Below are 19,864 nucleotides of genomic sequence, written 5' to 3'. Positions count from 1 at the left end.
TGTACGTTCTACATGGGCATTGCTGATAGGCTCAATGTCATACTGTTGTTTGTTTCTGATGTTATTGGCTATCGCTACTACACTTGGATGATCTTGAAAGTCCTCCGGTGAATCTAATTTGCTGTTATCACCCCCAATACCGTCAGCAATTGTGGCAAAGTAATCAGCGAACAGATCTGCGACCCTGAATTGACGTTTTTCTACGACATCGCCGTCAGTTCTAAGATGAATCTCGATATCACCCTTGTGACTCTTTGTTGATAAGAATGGCCTGAATGTTTTAAAAAAAAGTCCCTTGGGTTTACCTTTAGATCATCCGCTTTCTTTCTCCAATGTTCTTTGATCGCCAAACGTCTTTGCCTAGTGGCCTCATTTCTGCATTTCTTTTTGTTTTCCCAGTTTTCTTGGGTAGGATGGTTTTTATATTTCACTGAAGCTCTTCTCTTGGCACGTATTGCTTGCTTCCAACTTGTGGTCATATACGGTACGTCTTTGTCGCGGACTCTCATCTTTTTCAAGGGAAGCTGATCATCAACCACATTTCCTAAATTGCCATGTTTCAATAACGTTTTTTATTTTCCCAATCCTCTCATCGTAGTTAGAAGGGAGCATTACGTTTCTGTCCGTTGCGAACCACACACCTAATGCAAAGACTTTCCCCTCCACCCAGGAGATATCAGGCTTGTTGCACTCTATAAGGCCTCTGTTTTTTGCCGAATCCACCCAGAGCACTTTGGTTTTCTCATAATTTACCTTAAGGCCAGAAATCACTTGAAACCCATCTAGAACCTCGATTGCTCTACGAAAAGAGCCCACTGAGCCATCGAGTATCAACGTCGTGTCATCAGCAAATTGGCTTAGCCTGTGTTCGACTTCACCCGTCATAAAACCTTTTACATCTTTATCTCTCCTAATGAAGTTGGCTAATATCGCGGCCGATATTATAAATAGATATGGCGACATCGGCCGACCTTGCCTGACCCCTCTACCTAAAGAAAAGCTCTCCGAGACCTATCCATTGTTCTGGATAGCACTGGAGACCTGATTATAAAATAATCTGAACCAGTTTACAAGAGAGGGCCCAAAATTGAAATAGTTAAGGGCTCTTTCTATAAAAGCCCACTCTATCGAGTCAAATGCCTTTTCAAAGTCAATGAACATCAATAAACCAGGTTTATTCATATTACCTGCGTAATTTATAATACTGTCAATTAGAAAAATATTTTCTGCAATAGAGCGTCCCTTCAAGAAGCCACTTTGATCACCATTGATAATTTTAGGAAGAACCCGCTTTGTTCGATTACCTATCGCTTTAGACGCGATTTTATAATCGCAGTTTAGAAGAGAAATTGGCCTCCATTTTTTTAGAAAAAGAGGGTTTTTGTCCTTTTTTGGTAAAAGAGAAATAATACCTTGTCGCTGCGTCACCGATAGTAGTCCTTTTTGAAAAGAGCAATTAATAGCATTCACTAAAAAGGGGGCAAGGTCACTCCATAATACCTTATAAAATTCTGCTAGAAACCCATCTGAGCCTGGCGACTTGTTTGCTTCCATCGTCTTGAGAGCATTTAGACATTCATTCACATTTAAAAGACCTTCACAGGATGCTTTGGAATCCTGGTCGAGCCGCACAAAATTATCATCTGAGAAAAACCGGAGATTATCGCTTTCATTGTGTATTGATCTGCTGCTGTATAGTTTACTATAACAGTCAACACATTCTTGGAGAATATCATTATCGGATGTTAAAGTTGTGTTGTCAGCTTGACAAAGTTGACTTATAACTTTGCGCTTAAAGTGACGTTTTTCTAAGTTAAAAAAGGATTTTGAATTTTTTTCACCTTCGTTATACCAGCGGGTTTTGGACCGTAAGATAGTTCCCTGGGTTTTATTTTCGTACATTTTTTCCAAGTTCTCTTTTGCCTCGATCAGTTTTTGCTCCAATTCCCCTTTTAAAATGGGGGACGTCGTGCCATCTATTTTTTTCTCTAGGTAGGTGATCGTATCGTATTGTTTGGTTTCGTCCGTTCGCCTGGACTTACCTTTTTCTTTTCCGTAAAAAATTGAGGACTCTCTAACCTTAAGTTTAATCATCTCCCACAGCAAGGCATCATCCACATCCTTGTCGTCTTTGTAGTCATCACATGTTTTAAGGATGGCTTTCTTGATGCATTTTAAATATTCTTCGTCTGACAGGAAAGAGGTGTTAAGTTTCCATAGCCCAGAGCCTCTGATGTTTTCGGTAAGACCCAAGCTGAGGCTTATCATAGAGTGGTCGGTTTTGTACCCAGCTACGATATCAGACTTGGCCACTTTACCATAGAGATGACGACTTAAAAGAAAAAAGTCAAGTCGGCAGGATATAGAAGGATTACGCCTTCTCCATGTAAATCTCTTGTCAAGGGGATTTTGGTCACGCCAGATATCGCCTAGGTCAAGGTTAATTTGAATTTTTTCTACTTCGGTGAGCGCTTTCGGGTGCGAGGTGCCGAGAATGCCACCTTCCTTGTTTAATTTAGCATTTTTAATCAAGGTAAAATCTCCACCCAAGATGATGTTATCGCAATCAAATTCAAGTATTCGGTTTTTAACATTTTGGAAGAAATGGGGGTCATCCTTATTTGGAGCGTAAAGATTAACAAGCGTAAAACATAAGTCTGCCGTCTTAATGTCTAAAATGATAAAACGACCATCTGGGTCTGCGTAATCCTTGTTTAAAACGAAATCGAAATTAGTTTTAAACAGAATGGCCACACCCGCCCTTCGACTATTTTCACAGCTAAAAAAGGCTTTATAACCCCATTCATTTTGCCATAAATCACAGGTTTCCTTCGTACAGTGCACCTCTTGTAAAAAAAAAAACATGGAAATTTTTCTCCCTTAGCCAATTAAACATTTCTCTTCGTTTAGCTTGCCCTGATAAGCCTCTAACATTCAATGAACATATATTTAAGAATTATAATGGTGAAAACCAATTATTATTATCCTGCATTGAAAAACCATCCACCGTAACAAATATCTATAAAGCCAAGCAAGGATGCAACTAACGAAAACTATACAGACGACACACACGATAAAAGGAAAAAAAAGAAAAAACCTATTGCTGCCACTTCTACAAACGGACATTATACTACTACAGAGAGAGCATAAACAATACACTACTAGCATACACGGGCTTTTTCACTAGGAATGGAAAGTTATGAGCTGGTGCGAACTAAGACCTTTAGGTAGTGCTCCTAATTATTTGTACTATCCGGACGACTATTTGGTCGGAGCTCCGCCATAAAAACATTTTTAAAGATGCAAAGCGATTACTCCTACTTTTTGGAGGCATCGAATTGCAAAGAATAACACGCCAAAAGGCGGAGCACCGAAGTACACGTCCTTACACCTCGACCGTTCCCAGCATTCCCCCCGCTAGAACATGGTTACCTGAAACAAACAGGGATAAGTAGTTGAATGAAAAACGTTTATTGTTTTATTGGTGACAAAGAGTGTCCACTTTAAAGGTCTATTTTTTGTTGTAGAAATCACAAGTGATTCACTCCAATTCATCTAGAATTTCTTCTCTAAACGTCCTTAGATGTAGACGAATGCCACTCCCAAAACGCATGTGGAGCCAATCATGTTTGCAATAACACCGTTGGGTCGTACAGGTGTGAATGTCCAATTGGATTTACGGCTGATTCTGGTGTACAGGACCCCCTGAATCCAGTTTGTGTAGGTAAGTAGGAGTGCAGAAATCATGAGGAGGTAAGATGCAGATGAATCTTGACCAAAGGGTAAAATCTTCTTGTAAAGACAATTAAAACAGTACATGTCCAAAGCTTTAGATTTACACGACCAGCTGCAGTTAAAAAGGGTCATACTTAATAGACGCGTAACAGATTCCTCATTCTGAAACATTTCCGGCTTTGGTTAAACCGGGTACTAAACGAAATTTAGCCCTAGTCAGTAACTTTTCCTCAGAATTTACGGTGAGGAATTTTGTGAAAACGCAACGGTAAAAAGGTTTTTCTCCTGGTATTTCGGTTTTCCCCTTTCCTCAAAAACCAACACTTCCAAATTGCGATTCGATCTGGAACGCACGGACACGATTAAACTAAGTTCTTCGTGGGTAAACAAACTAAATTTTTTTTAAAGCAAAAATTTTCCATGTTTAGATTTTCTTCTTTTTTCCTCGTTTCTTCTTCTTGTTCTTTATTTCTTTTTAATTTTTTCATCTTCATTTTTTGGTGAAGCATGCACAAAGTGTGATATGTGGGTTGTAATCTTTGTTCTAACTACTGGTTTGTAGTATTATTGTTTTACCTTAGCACATAAATATATCAGCGTTGTCTGTTAATGGAGAATTTGTTAACCTCTGCAGATGTTAACGAATGTCTGTTCCAAGATGCCTGTGATGCTAGTTGTGTCTGTAATAACACCGTCGGATCGTACAGATGTGAAAATTGTCAAAATGTAAATGGTATCCCAGCTGGTCCATCCCTACTTGCTTCATTAAGTGGATTTTGTATACTTTTGCGATTACGTTGCGCGCCGGAGCGTACGGCCAGATCATATAATGAATTTATACCAATCCATTCTTCGAAGCTTGATGGACGATAGCCTGTCCTCTTTTCTGCAGGGGCTGTTTCTGGTGAATTTTCTTTGTAGCCTTCGTAGATTTAGACGAATGCCAGTGGCCAGATGCCAGCCCCCAGGTGCTCATATTTTTGTTGTGGATTCTTGAAGCTATAAAAGCACAAGTGATATAAGCATTACAGTAGGGATGAAATTATCCGGAGGAATATCATTAACTTGCGGAATAATACATTAACGCCGCGGTGGATTCTCACTAAGTTAACGTCACGTGCTATTTTTAAAACTTGTTTGACAGGTTTAAGATGGATGACGTCATCACTTTTTGTCTAAATCAAATGACTAAAATGTGGAGGATTCTCATCTTCTTCCCTTTTGAATATTTTTAGTACAAAGAAACAACAGATACACGTAGCCTTGACCGGTTTTAACCTGTTTGTCATGTTCTAGTTTTATTTAACTAGTCTGACAGGTTTTCTAGGTATTTTAAGGTCGATGAACGTCTTGGTTTTCGATTAGTTGACTAGAAACTGAGAAAGGTAGTCATTGGTTAATTTATGGTGTGTACTGATATTTAGATGTTGCTGAGTGCCAGTCCCCAGATGCTTGTGGAGCCAATCTTGTTTGCAATAACACCTTTGGCTCGTACAGGTGTGAATGTCCAGTCGGATTTGTTGCTGATTCTGGCGCACAGGATCCCCTAAATCCAGTTTGTATCGGTAAGGAGAAAAGTAATGATAAGTGCTGAAGATAAAAACGAAAAGAATTTGAAAGTTTTTACTTGCATAAGGAGACTTGTCCGGATTCCAAACACACTTTAGGAGAATATGACACCGTAGCAATGAATATTGATAACCCTTGGTGCCGTAGAACTGGTAGGCTAGGCTGTTTACAGCCACCTTCCCCCAAACAAAATCTCTCTCCCCAATTTTGTTTGAGGGGAGGGGTAGCTTCATACAGGTCATAATGGCGCTAATAATTATTCATGATGAACGAAATCTGAACAAAATTAAATCTGGAATTTTTCTAAATATCAGTCTCCAAAACCTCGCATACTGCAATGTTGAAAAGCTGAAATTAGTGACGAAGAATTTAGTTATTGTCTGGTGCATGTTTAATTTTTGATATATTTAACATGTTCAAGAGTATTTTGATCATACCTTCTGCAGATGTTAATGAATGCAAGTCTCCAGATGCTTGTGGAGCCAGTTCTGTCTGTAATAACACCGTTGGCTCGTACAGGTGTGAATGTCCAATCGGATTTGTTGCTGATTCTGGCGCACAGGATCCCCTAAATCCAGTTTGTATCGGTAAGGAGAAAAGTAATGATAAGTGCTGAAGATAAAAACGAAAAGAATTTGAAAGTTTTTACGTCTAAATATAAGTTTCCAAAACCTCCCATACTGCATGTTGAAAAGCTGAAATTAGTGATGTTTGGTATATTCAACACGTTTAAGAGTACTATTTTTATAACTTCTGCAGATGTTAATGAATGCCAGTCTCCAGATGCTTGTGGAGCCAATTCTGTCTGTAATAACACCTTTGGGTCATACAGATGTGATTGTGCAAATGGTTTCGTTGCTGACTGCGGTCTACAGAATTCACTAAATCCAGGTTGTGTTGGTAAGAACTACATAAACTGTGTTAAGAAAGTGGGTTAGCCATTGCAAAGAGATGCAAAGCCGTAGATTGTAGCTTGTATCTGCCCCCCCCCCTTCCCCCGGGGGTTCATTTCCTTATTTGGCCTAAATGGTTATCTGCCGCTGAACTGGGTGTATGGGTTTCAAGAGGAAGGTACGCAGCCTCAAGGTCTTGAGCTTTAAACAGGGTATACAAGTTTACTATTTAGAATCTTATTGTATATCTCGGTTGAGCTAAACTGTGTACCGGTTGGAAAAAAAGATGGTGACTTGAAAAGTAAGAAAGATATATTACTGTGAAAGGTTTGAACCCAAGAGTTATGAGTATGATCACTGTCAATGACAACAGTCCTATTCAGGACTACATTCACCCGGACGATCATACTCAACCCACTTATGAAAGATATATTAGTTGAACAAAACATGTTTACTCCGCTTTTCACAAACATGCGAATTCTGAAGTTCAAAAGCCAACTGACGATTGCGTTTTCGCTGCCGTCAATCATCTTAACGGACCTCTTAGGAAACAAAAGTTCTCTTTAACAGGTTCAAAAGGTCAAGGTTTGTGATTGGTGGATTTCGATCCGTTTTGTGTGTTTCTGTGTTTCCAGTTTCGTTGCTTGTGATCGTAATTATGATTGACGGCAGCGAAAAACGCAATTGCGAAGGCGGCTTTTGAACTTTAGAGTTCGCATGTTTGTGAAAAGCGCAGTAAAGAGCTGAGTAAGGTAACCCTTCTTTGAAAATTTTCACACCTCCCTGGTGCCTTGAGGTAGAGAGGGAGAGAGGAGGTACAGATTGCCAAATAAATGACACCTTTCCTACATTAAGGCAGCATGGAAACCGCAAACATCTCTCACATAAATCATGATATTTTATAATTATGTGAATTCGATTCTCTTTTGATTGATATGTAGTCTGCTTTGCTCTACCATCACGGCTTAAAAAAAAGTCATAGCATCTCTCGTATCATGTTACTTTCGTAGATTTAGACGAATGCCAGTCTCCAGATGCTTGTGGAGCCAATCACGTTTGTAATAACACCGTTGGCTCGTACAGGTGTGAATGTTCAATCGGATTTGTTGCTGATTCTGGTGCACAGGACCCACTGAATCCAGTCTGTGTCGGTAAGAAGTTTAATCTGAAATATATAAAAGTTTCTTAACCATACAAAGCAAACAGAGGAACCCTGGCTAGAACGTTTTTCCAAAGAAAAATATCTGTGGATGCGGGAGAAAGGGAGTAACTTCAATGGGCTCGTGTCACGAAATGATATTTCTGCCTTTTAATAAAGTTTAGTTTTCCTTTTTGATATCTTATACTTCGAATGTGCTCATAGATATGGTGCAGATTCTATTTTCGCGGGCAAAAGTGCCTTAAAATGTGTCTAAAAATAAACTGGTTCCTAAAAACGCCGCGACGTAGGCCTAGTATGGGAGTTGCTCGGTCCGAGTTATGGGCTTCTGGTGGATGTCAATCAAACCAAGGCAGAGCAAGATACGTCACTCAAAGGGTTTGATCAAACTTGAATTTTAAAAGACTGTCAAGCAACGCTTCATTCAAGCAAAGAAGGAATCAATCAATGGTCTTTTCGATAATGTAAACTTTTAACAAATAAAGCACTGAAACGGTGATGCGCCAACGAGAATGAAGTATCTTCTACGGTGGATTCTTTCTAATTCTAACAGGGTATTACAATCAGGCTAAACTCAAGCGTTCCCCGTAGATTCTATTAATTATTAATGGCTTATTTACAAAAAAATAAGGCTTTGTCTACAGGGGGGAGGGGGGCGGGGGGGGAAAGGAGGGTGGGTGTCATCCAGACCCTAAGATAAGGGGGAGCAGGGGCCGGTCTTCTTCCTGTAGTTTTTTCGGTCCTTCGGGCCTCGGTTTCGTCTAAAAGTAAGCGGGTCCCCTGGATCCGCCCCTGCATCCACCACTGGCTCTTTTGCCGACACAAAAACCGTTTGTATCGGATAGAGCCTCTGTTCACATGTGAGAATGTTGCGAAACGAAGCTGCCCATGGCCGATCTTCAAAGTGGATCGTCACATATCAGATGAGGTTACTGTAGGCATGTTTCACTATCTGGCGCCGTGTGAACAGGTGATAATACCGCTATACCCAATATATTTTCCTTTAGACATTTAAAACTCTCCATTGTAGAAATCGCCTGAATCTGTTAGTCGCCGACGCAGCCAGTGTACCTCATCAAATTCAAATTAATTAATCTGCATTCCTACTTACTTAACAAGCAGTGATGCGTTAACTACTGCAGCTTCTTAGCTTGCCGTCGACTGACTTGAAGTTTTGGTGATGTCAAGTTCTATATTATGTTGTGTGACTAGCTTTAAATGATCTGGTTTGTTTTTTAGTTGTTTCAGATTTATGACGTCACAGTTAACTTTTTCGGTAATTATAATTTGTTAGTATCTAAGATCTGCAGGCAAGATAAGCACATGGCATGTCAAACCACAGGTTTCTGTTCACTTCGCCCGCTAAAGCGTTGATAATCGAAACAGATTCTCTATGTTTATAAATACTTTTCCTCGTACCCTCTTTACCCTCCTTAGACTTTGATGAATGCCTGTCTCTAGATGCTTGTGGAGCCAATTACACCTGTAACAACACCGCTGGCTCGTACAGATGTGAATGCACAACTGGATTTGTTCCTGCTTGTGGTCCACAGGTCCCACTTAACCCAGTTTGTATCGGTAAGAAGTTCATGAAGTCTGTTGAAAATTAAGTTAGTAGCTGTGAACAGAATCGAACGCGAACGTCTCGTCTGCTGACTTGGAAGACGGTTGGCCGCTTGTTCGTTTTTTTTCCCCCATTCTTTCCTGATGGGGTTACCTTTTTTGAAAACATTGTCACATGAGGATCAACTAGTTCAATAATAAACGTCGTTCAATTTTGCGGTGGCTAAGAGTGTTGATTTGAAAGTTATTCTTTGTAGTAGGTTTTCTCGATTTTGCCGGTTACCTTGATGTGTAAGGACGAGCTTCAGATTTCGTTGTCGGTTTAATTATAATTTACATGTAGGTGTGATAATATTTACTTTATTCGCAGTTTTAAGACATGTGCGGTTGTAGATGCTTAATGGCCTTTACCTTTTGATTGACAAAAAATAGAAGGTTCTTTCAATTTTATGTGGAATTTCCATTGTAACCTTCGTAGATTTAGATGAATGCCAGTCCCCAGATGCTTGTGGAGCTAATCATGTATGTAATAACACCGTCGGATCATACAGATGTGAATGTCCAATCGGATTTGCTGCTGATTCTAGTGCACAGGACCCACTGAATCCAGTTTGTGTCGGTAGGAATGTAACTTCTGTTGCAGAAGTGGACTTGTCTCATACAGACAAAAGAAAACAACTCGACTTTTTACGTGAGAAACCAGAGGAACTAAGGCTGTATTCACACTTTACCTGATAGCCCTTGCGCCAGCACAAAAACCATACCAGATAGGGCTTCTGTTCACATAAATATAAAAGTGGTGATTTCGGCGCGATTTCTGCAACTGCGCAGCTGATCTCTAAAGTAGAGCTTTACATATGGGATAAACTCTGTGCCAAACTGTGGTGCAGTGTGAACAAGTATTGGGATTGAAGCAGAGGTAAAAAAAAGGATCGGGGACTGTAATCCACGGAGCGGGAAGTAAATTGTGAACATAGGTTTAAATAATAAAATATTAAATTATAAATATTATTAGCAACAGCAATTAAAATATATATATGATATATAGGCGGGTATAAACCAAAGACTTATGGTAAGAAAGCCTTGAATTATACTAGATAATGCGAACTATGGACGAAAACTGTAAAACCTGGAATTTCCCTAAACAGCAGTTTCAGATTAACCTCGGAAATAGCAATGCTAAGAAGGTGGAATGATTAAAAATTCAAGTGTTCTCTTCTGTATTATATGAATCTACTGTCTTTAAGTTTTAGGTTTAAACTCTCCGTACAATGTACGTTATTGCTTTATCTATATGATAGCTTATCTGATAGCGTATCTCCGTTCGTGTACGGGCAAAATGTCTCGTACCCACTACAGATGTTAATGAATGCCAGTCCTCAGATGCTTGTGGAGCCAATCGTGTCTGTAATAACACCGTTGGATCGTACAGATGTGAATGCTCAACTGGATTTATTACTGACGACTGCGGTCCACACAACCCACAATATCCAGTCTGTGTCGGTAAGAAGTTAATAAACTGTGTTTATTCAAATAGGCCCTTTGCAGCTAGCCATTCACGTGGTACAAAACCGCCGTGCTGGAGGGCAGAAGTCGCACTGGGACAAGACAAACAAAGAAAATTATCATTTCAAATTATGTATGTCTTTTGTTTGTCTTGTCCCAGTGCGACTTTTGTTCTCCAGCGTGGCGGTTTTGCAGTACGTGAATGGCTAGCTGCAAAGGGCCTATTCTGTCAAAGGAAATAAAAGGATGTTGGTTTGAGTGTGGTTTAAGGTAATATTTCGCGTCATGTAAGGGAATCCACGACTGTCTTGGATTCTGGATCTCATGCCGTAGATTCCGGATTCCAGGTACTGAATTCCGGATTCCAATCATTAGTGGCAGCTCGGCATCCCGCCGATTTCACAGGGAAAAATTTCCCAGATTCCTTTATCCAGATACCCTTGCAAGGGCCGAAATTTTGCAGCGATGCCGTTGTTGATAGCTTACGTAATATGAAAAACACGGAAAGGTCAGTAAAATGAAAATGATTCATTTGTTCCAAGGGGACAAAGAATAGGGCTTTGAAAGGTAATTTCATTTCGTAGATTTCTACTGCGTTCAGGCGTGCTGCCTTGAGTCACGTGGCGGAGATCGGTTGTGTCCATCGGCTAAATGAGATGTGTAAATATCTTAAGTATGAATCGCTTGTGATATATGTACATTATGCTTTCATCATCTTGCATGGTTAATAGGTTATTCATTTCTCTTTGTAACTTTCCAGATTTAGATGAATGCCAGTCCCCAGATGCTTGTGGAGCCAATCATGTTTGTAATAACACCGTTGGCTCGTACAGGTGTGAATGTTTAAATGGATTTGTTGCTGATTCTGGTGCACAGGACCAGCTGAATCTGGTTTGTATCGGTAAGAAGAAACATGATCTAAGAATCGGTGAAATTGTCGAAAGTTAAACATCACATGATTCTTGTCCTCACCACAAAGGAACCTTAAGGTGGCTATCTTGAGTATTTTGCTAATAACCCAGTCCTCCTAACCGTACCAGTGTTAACAAAAGGAAGCCTGCAGTTAATTTCACCATTTGTGAATGGTTTAACGGACACAGGAGTAATTTCATAAGTATTCGGAATATGATCGTCCGTGTGAGTGAAGTCATGCCTGAATAGGACTCTTTATTGTTGACAACGACTGATGTTTCGACCACCTGTGCGGTCGTCTTCTTCAGAGTCAAAATGAGTTGAATCACGTCAGTTGCTGGTATTAAACTCTAGTTTTTGACCTGATTGATCAATTGTTGACTATATACTTTTCGTGAAGAATTTTCTTGAGTTCGTTCTATACGTTTTCGTCAACGATATTGTAGTATATTATGAATTGGGAGACTAAATATGCGGCCGTTAAAAGATTTTTTTTGCCAATATTCGTAATTGGCTATTTTCCTTAAAAATAATTAGCTCGGAAGATTATCAACAGGATACAGGAGAACATTTTATATAGACGAAATAAAATCTGAAATTTCCTTCACTTTTCCTTAAAAAATCAGATGATTCCCTTTTAAGAAATAGACAACTGAAATAGACAAATGTATATCTGAGACTGAAACGATTTTTTGTGGAGTGCCTCAAGGCTCTGTTCTTGGAACTTTTTTTTTTGTTCTTGCTATTTTTGCTACATATTAATGACATCCATAAATCTTCCAAGGAATTTACTTTTTATCTATTCGCAAAGGATACAAGTCTAACCTATGCAAATGACAACTTACGTAAGTAGTATGGGGCGCACTTGTTACTTCACTTTTTTGGGCAGGAATTTCATTAACTTGGGCAGGAATACATTAACGCCAATGACGTCATAACCTTTTGTCTTTCTCTCATGAGTAAAATGCAGAGGAATCTCATAAAGATAAGGTCGTTTGCTATTTTTAGTTGGTTTAGGTTTTCTAGTTACTTTAAGGTCGATAAACGTCTAGAAAACCTAAACCAACTTATATCATGCAATCATGCAATTTACATCTTGTTTAAATTATGGTATCTGTGCATAGGGCAACTGTCCACAGACCTACCTCAGTAAGTTACTTGTTCTGCAAAAACGTGCATTGCGTTTGATTTACTTGCCAGAGACCATGCAATTCCTTTTCTTATTGAATCAAACTGCCTTCCTCTACAGTCTTTGTTCTTTCAGCAATCAAGCTATTCGTTAATGCCCCAGATAATGAAGATAATTGTTTGAACGTTACTTAGTTAATAGAATATTTTAAACAGTTAACCTGATATTGTTAGTTTTATAGATCTTGAATTATAACGTTGTTGTTGATGTTGTTGTTGTTGTTGTTGTGAATGGTATGAATAAACATTTTCTATTTTAAGGTGATTCCTTAGTAAAAGAACCTAACATAGATTGTAGATGAAACTTGGTACACTGATGTAACAAGTCAAGAAGATGATAAAAACAGTAATAAAAAGTTTTGACGTCACAATGCTGACAAATACGGCTATTTAGGACCCTTTTACAAAAACCGCGGGTAGCCCAAAACTAGACAAAAGGAGAGATTTTTTCGATGATGCATGTGGTATCGCACAGAATTTGACTTTAATTTATTGTTTATCCACTTACGTACCAGAAAAATGCCTTTTAATGCCCTTTTTTTCACTTTACGCTCCAAAGTAGAATTAAATTGGACGCACGCTATTCGACCCGTGATACCTCAATCCGTACAATTTTGTAAAATTGCCAAAAAACTGAACATAGATTTGTGCCAATTTTCTCATCGAAAGGAAGCACTGTCCTTATTAAAATCATGAAATAAAAAATGGGGGTCACCGTACTCGTTTTTGCGGTAGAGCTGCAGAAAGTGCGCACCAAACGCATTTTCTCCGATTTTTGAGAGAGGACTAGGGCGAGTTTCAAAATAGAATGTATGTGAAAGGGGGAAGAAAGTATTTAAAAATCCGTTTTTACAGAATTTACATCGAGATATCACATTTAGGACACAATGTGATAAAGAAAACTTCAAATGAAAGTCAAAGTGAGTAATCACAAGTTAAACATCCACTGTCGAGGTTCTCCGAGAGGAAGTCGAACTCACCAACACGCGTACTGCTTACCTTATGCACATTCCCAACACATTGAGTCTCACCTCGGCAAGAAACAACAGCAAGCAAAAATTCCAATAGCGTTTCTCTTCAGTCAACTTCCTTTTAATAATGTTACTTCACATGCTCTTTTTTACGGCGGCCATCTTGTTATGCGCAGTAAGAGATGCGCGGTGCAAAACCAGGGAATCACCTTAAGAGACGTGTACTCCTATTGCTTTACCTTGGTATACATGTATAATAGTTTGTCTGCGTTTTATGGAGAACTTTCTTGGTACCATCTATAGATGTTGATGAATGCCTGTCCTCTGATGTTTGTGGAGCAAATTCTGTCTGTAATAACACCGTCGGATCATACAGATGTGAATGTTCAACTGGATTTTTTGCTAACTGCAGTACACAGAACCCTCTAAATCCAGATTGTGTCGGTAAGCTAGCTATGTAAAAAAGATTCAAAAGCTATTCCGTTTTGCGGCCAGCCTTTTGTCGGAACGAAAGAAAGCGTTGTTGGACGTGTGTGGTTTATGAAATAAAGACCTTTAGATTCGAGAACGACTACGAGTACGAGTACGAGATTTGATTTAAAGTCTTTCTTTTTCGCGTATTCTCAAAAAAAAACCCCCGGAATTCTTTATTGTACTTTTTTTCACAAGAAAAGTTAGCACTGTTATCGTTATTGAAGGAGGTTTATAGACCTCTCCCGATTGCAGATTGCTAAAACTTCTAACATTTGATAACTTATTCCCGCCAACACGACACTCTCGCTAAAACTCGTAGTAGAATGACAACGGCTACCACGTTTCCCCGCCAAGATGACGCTGGTTCACGCGCGAGCACTGCTAAGTCTTGAGAAAATCTCGTACTCATAGTCGTTCTTGTCTTACAATCTAAAGGTCTCTAATTACACACATTGCTGCCGGAATGTGGGAACGTGAAAAACAATGATCAATTTGTAAAAAGACACCATTATGATGACATCATAAATGGGATTTTACGGCAAGGCATTGTTCAGATAATGGTTTGCAGGCTCCGGTGGCAGGTCTCAGCAAACGAGTGGTCAAGCAGAGTTTGCAGCGTCCTCCTTATTGTGAATTCAAAATGCCTTTTATAATCTGAAGCTATAGTGTTTAGTATTCCTATAGAGCGTTTTCACATGACGTCACGGCGGCCATATTGGTGTCCCAAAACAAAAAAACGGCGGCCATGTTGGTGTTCCATCCAAACTAATCCTGTGGGAGTTGATCTCTTTTCTTATGTAAACACTTTCTTTTGTTCCCATAAATTTGCGTAGATGCTGGTCACGTGAGTGAAAACGCTCTACACCCAATTGCTTTACGTGCTGACATAAAAAGCTATTTGCTACAGTATAAACGGCAACAGCTCAGAACTGGAAGGATATTGCTAAAATAAAACGGGAAAATGAAAAATGGAAACTCAACAGAGAATTGGAATGAAGTTACAGTTAGGGCCAGGGTTCAAGCTAGGTTTTGTTCCCATTTTTTATTTTCCCGTTCCCCGTGCTCGTTATCCCCACCCGGTCCCCGTTCTAGTAACATCCCAACTGGAACAACACATCGTACCAGAACAGTTGGTGCACTTAATCATAATCTTTACTTTCTTAAGGTCTTTAGGGTTTTTATCATTTGTTTGACCAAAAATACATGTTAAACTACTGAAATTACAATTCGCAAAATCAAAATAAATAAATAAATACATAAAAAGGTAAAAGAATAAAAACAGCACCAAAAAAAGCATCTCTTCGTGCGAATCTGTTTTTAATTAAGAAATATGCCACATAAAGTGTATTGAGCATAATATCAGACTTTCCTTTGCTCCTAGAAGATGGCATAAACATTTATCACATGAGCAAGAACGGTTCATTTATTGCTCGATCTTTTAAGTACGGATTGTTAAATTGCAGCTTTCCTAGCTCAATTTCATGTTTAATTTTCTTTGCAACCTTCGCAGATTTAGACGAATGCCAGTCCCCAGACGCTTGTGGAGCTAATCATGTATGTAATAACACCATTGGCTCGTACAGGTGTGAATGTTCAAACGGATTTGTTGCTGATTCTGGCGCACAGGACCCACTGAATCCAGTTTGTATCGGTAAGAAGTAAAGAAATTGAATTGACGGAAAGTTTTTTTACAGACAAACGAAAACAAGTCGCACGTTTTACATAAGGAATGTCTATATTTCAAGTAGTTTTTACAGAAACAATACAGCCAAATCAGTATATGAATACAGGTGTATGAGCCCTATTTAAACCTGACGCTCAGGTAATCCCGGATTCCGTAATCCGAGAAATTTTTGATTGTGGAATCCGGAATCTGGAGAAATTTTGTCGTTTGGAATCCGGGCCCTGTTCCTGAAAGGCAGATTAGCGCTAACCCAGGATTGATGTTGTATTTACCTTTCTATGCATTGCTTAGAATAACATTTTGTGTTATGATAACTGCATCTCAGAGGAAAGGCTCAACAGTATTTTCTAAGCTTTGGTTACATGTTCGTAGACAAGAAAACCGTGCTTAAAATTTGGCTTAATCCTGGGCTAAACTTAGCCATCTTGCGAGGAACCACGTCCCGGGTGTTAGAATCCAAAATTACGCGCAAGGAATCCGGAATCCCGCTTACGATTTCAATCCAGAACGGACGTTCCATGGTGATCAGGAATCAGGAATCAATGGCGTGGAATCCACAATCCAATACTGTCTTAAATTACCTTACATGGAGCGAGATCTTGAAATTTACCAGTTAAGTTCTTGCGCTCATTTTATGGAGAATTTGTACTCTCTACAGATCGAGATGAATGCCAGTCCCCGGATGCTTGTGAAGTCAATTATGTCTGTAATAACACCGTTGGATCATACAGATGTGAATGTTTGACTGGCTTCGTTGCTGACTGCGGTGCACAGAGTCCTCTAAATCCAGTTTGTGTCGGTAAGAAGTTAACTACTAGCAAAGATATTTAGCTACTTTAAAGAAATTCAAAAGATAACTTTTTGTGTGCTAGCTCTCCTTCACTGGGAAGGGAACAATAAGTTGGTTGTTTGTATTTAGAACGGTGGAGCCACTTTGCTGGTTTCAACAAGTCCACATGAAAACAATGACAAGTTAATGACAATAGTTAAATGACCAGCGTTCCGCTTTTGATACTTTTTGGTTAAATTTCTCTACCTTATCGGGCTGTTAAATAACGATTTCCTTCCATTTGATGAACACTTGTTTTGTCATTTTGGTAGATTTAGATGAATGCCAGTCACCAGATGCTTGTGGAGCCAATCATGTTTGTAATAACACCGTTGGATCGTACAGGTGTGAATGCTCAAACGGATTTGTTGCTGATTCCGGTGTACAGGACCCACTGAATCCAGTTTGTATAGGTAAAAACTAAAACGATCTAGAACATGGGCACAACTCTCTCATACAAACTTAACTGTATCAGTCAGAGTTTTTAAATTGGTATTATTATATGGCTCATGAATAGTACGAGCGCTCTGATTGGCTGCTGAGCGGGTAAAATTTTCTTGTAATGACAGGGAATTACTAGCAAGGTGTCCAAGGTATATACAATCTCTGTGTTACCTTGATAGTGGACATCCATGTTATGTCCAATTGACAGCTGTCAAAAAAGTATCCGTGGACTAGTGTCACATGATTGTATCGCGGGGTCAAGTGTGCAACTCATTGAGGTGACGTGTTTGGTTTTTTTTTTATAGAGTTTTCCGCTAGCCAGTTATTGGTTTTAATAGATCGAAGGTACAGGACAAAATTCGTGTCACTGTCAAAAATACTGTGTCGTGTGGTTTCAATTGCATCGCCATCGTTTCGGTTCAGTGAACACAACCTCAAATGACCTCTTGCGCGCGAAAGCGGATGTTAAAAATTACTTCCAGTGTTTTTTATTTTATTCTTTTTAAAAATTTAATAGCGCTAAAAAGGCCAGATAATAAATAACCTATTAACTTCTGTTCTGTCATTACAGGAATCTCAGCCTTGATGTATCGACCTTGCTATCGCTCGGTCAATCAACAAGGCCTCGGTCTGAGATTTTCCTGCAATGACCTCACTCTAGGTTAATAAGTGGTTTATGATGTTCACGTACATTTGTGCACAGATTTTAATGAATGCCAATCTCCAGATGCTTGTGGAGCCAGTCATGTCTGTAACAACACCGTTGGATCCTACAGGTGTGAATGTTCCAATGGATTTATTGCTGCTTGTGGTCCACAGGACCCACTAAATCCAGTTTGTGTCGGTAAGAACTGTGGTAATTAAGTAAGTTAACAGCTCCCGTAAAGGGTTTTAAAAACCAACGTTTCGTTTGCTAGCCGCCGGATCGTCGATGTCTTGGAAGAAAGTGGTTGTTTGTGGTTATATATCCAAGGGTGGAGCCACGCTACTGATAGGAACATGGTCACCAATACCAAAGATAAAAAATGAAATAATTCATTGATTCCGTGGGTAATAAGTGTGCCTTTTTTAAGGTGTAGTATGTTTTTCTGTATGTTATGACGGCTTTCGGTGTCGTTTTAATGCTAGGAAGGGCTGCAGTTCCCGTGTGTCGCAGGAATAAATGTGACTTTTCCCCGCACCAAGGCATTACATGAAAAGTCGAAGAAAGTGTAGAGTTTAAATTGTGTGTGTTTAAGCGGCGCACCATACATAGGAGAATTTGGTTATCTATGCATCCAAGAAATTTTTTGTACTCACAAAGTCGTCCTCACGTACGTCAGTATGTCAGTACATCCACCCATTCATGTTGGTGGATGTGAAATGGCACGCTTACTAGCTTGGACTACAAGGCATATACTATCTGTGTTTGACTTGGTATTGGACATTCATGTTATGGTCAATTGACAGCTGTTAGAAAAGGGTATCCACTGACCAGTGTCACATGACTGTAGCTTTGAGGTGACGTATTTTTAAAGTTATCCGCTGACCTGGTTTTGGTTTTCAATTGATCCGGGGCTCAGGTCCAATTTTTACGGTGGAATTCACTTCGCTTTCTGCTTGCGGCAAAATTTAAATTACTTAAGAAAGACCTTTCTTAAATTGTCCCTCGAGAACCATATATTATCAATTCCATTTTCCATTTGATGCATGCGTGGTGAAGTATCTATTGCTTTACCTTTTCCATTTGATTAACAATTGCTTCCAAGCTATCCATTTCATGAATATTTTTTGTTGCAACCTTCGTAGATTTAGATGAATGCCAGTCCCCAGATGCTTGTGTAGCCAATCACGTTTGTAATAACACCGTTGGGTCGTATAGGTGTGAATGTCCAATCGGATTTGTTGCTGATTCTGGTGCTCAGGACCCGCTAGCTCCAGTTTGTATTGGTACGAAGTCTCGTAATCTTGAAGAATCTTCCAATACAGTGAAGTACTACACAATTGTATTCCTTTTCTTTGGACAATAAATTAAAGGCTGCAGGAAAGTTGAGTTTGAAGAATAAGTGGCTGAACGTTTTTCATTCTTTTTAACCGTTATTCTCCGTTGCTGCGCATTCTAGTATTTCTTTCTTTTCTTGCTTGGATAAACTGAAGATGCTATTTTTAATAACAATACTAAAGAGTTTCTGGGGTGTAAGCGGGTGATTAAACATAAGTAATCCTTAACATATGTTAAGCAATGATAAAATCAACAAAATAAAATCTGGAATTTTTCTAAATAACAGTCTTAAAGACTCAAAAACTGCAATGTTGAAAAGCTTAAATGATTTTCAGTTTAAGTATTCTGCTAATATACATGTGTTGCGGATTACACTCTCTATTTTGCCTAATCCACCTTGGTATAATTTAATATGCTTATTTATGTTTTACGGATACCTTTTTTTTTTAACTCCGCAGATTTTGATGAATGCCATTCCTCGGATGCTTGTGAAGTAAATCATGTCTGTAATAACACCGTTGGATCCTACAGATGTGAATGTCCCACTGGATTTGTTGCTAACTGCAGTACACAGAACCCACTTAATCCAGTTTGCGTCGGTAAGAAGTAAAGACAAAAAAAACTGCAAATATATAAAACAACAACAATTAACTTTTTAGAAAGTACATTAAAGAGATTCAGAAGGTAACCTTATGTGTGCTATTCCATCGTTATAAGGAATTGAGAGATTTCGGGTTGTGTCCTGTTGTGGCGCGAGCTTAACGCTACTGGCGATCGAGTACGCGACCACTGAAAAACAAGGATGAATTTATTTAACTTCGAATACCGTCGGATACTCAAGCTTTTTCTTTGTCAGACGCTCGCGAGATGCTGATTATCACATCTTTCGTGTTTATTAATTACCAAGCGTGAAATTTACCATCTTTCTTTATTTGGAGGATAAATTAGCTCTTTTA

The 19,864-nt window shown here is 39.2% G+C and overlaps 1 protein-coding gene across 2 annotated transcripts in view; it reads left to right on the top strand.

Annotated features, from left to right (window-relative positions):
- LOC140943285 (uncharacterized) overlaps positions 1-19,864 on the top strand; it is a 36,207-nt gene that overhangs the window by 7,448 nt on the left and 8,895 nt on the right. The window contains exons 4-20 of one of the 2 annotated variants that reach the window (XM_073392361.1): positions 3,584-3,724; positions 4,370-4,468; positions 5,160-5,300; positions 5,751-5,891; positions 6,064-6,204; positions 7,208-7,348; positions 8,794-8,934; positions 9,398-9,538; positions 10,279-10,422; positions 11,186-11,326; positions 13,800-13,940; positions 15,481-15,621; positions 16,313-16,453; positions 16,756-16,896; positions 17,631-17,771; positions 18,716-18,856; positions 19,367-19,507. In XM_073392361.1, the coding sequence (XP_073248462.1) occupies positions 3,584-3,724; positions 4,370-4,468; positions 5,160-5,300; positions 5,751-5,891; positions 6,064-6,204; positions 7,208-7,348; positions 8,794-8,934; positions 9,398-9,538; positions 10,279-10,422; positions 11,186-11,326; positions 13,800-13,940; positions 15,481-15,621; positions 16,313-16,453; positions 16,756-16,896; positions 17,631-17,771; positions 18,716-18,856; positions 19,367-19,507 (2,358 nt within the window). The remainder of the gene's footprint in view (positions 1-3,583; positions 3,725-4,369; positions 4,469-5,159; positions 5,301-5,750; positions 5,892-6,063; positions 6,205-7,207; positions 7,349-8,793; positions 8,935-9,397; positions 9,539-10,278; positions 10,423-11,185; positions 11,327-13,799; positions 13,941-15,480; positions 15,622-16,312; positions 16,454-16,755; positions 16,897-17,630; positions 17,772-18,715; positions 18,857-19,366; positions 19,508-19,864) is intronic. The other variant, XM_073392362.1, reaches the window with a different exon arrangement.

Source organism: Porites lutea, chromosome 7 (assembly GCF_958299795.1).
Source record: "Porites lutea chromosome 7, jaPorLute2.1, whole genome shotgun sequence".
In the NCBI taxonomy this organism is placed as follows: domain Eukaryota; kingdom Metazoa; phylum Cnidaria; class Anthozoa; order Scleractinia; family Poritidae; genus Porites; species Porites lutea.
This window is presented reverse-complemented; position numbering and strand designations above follow the sequence as displayed.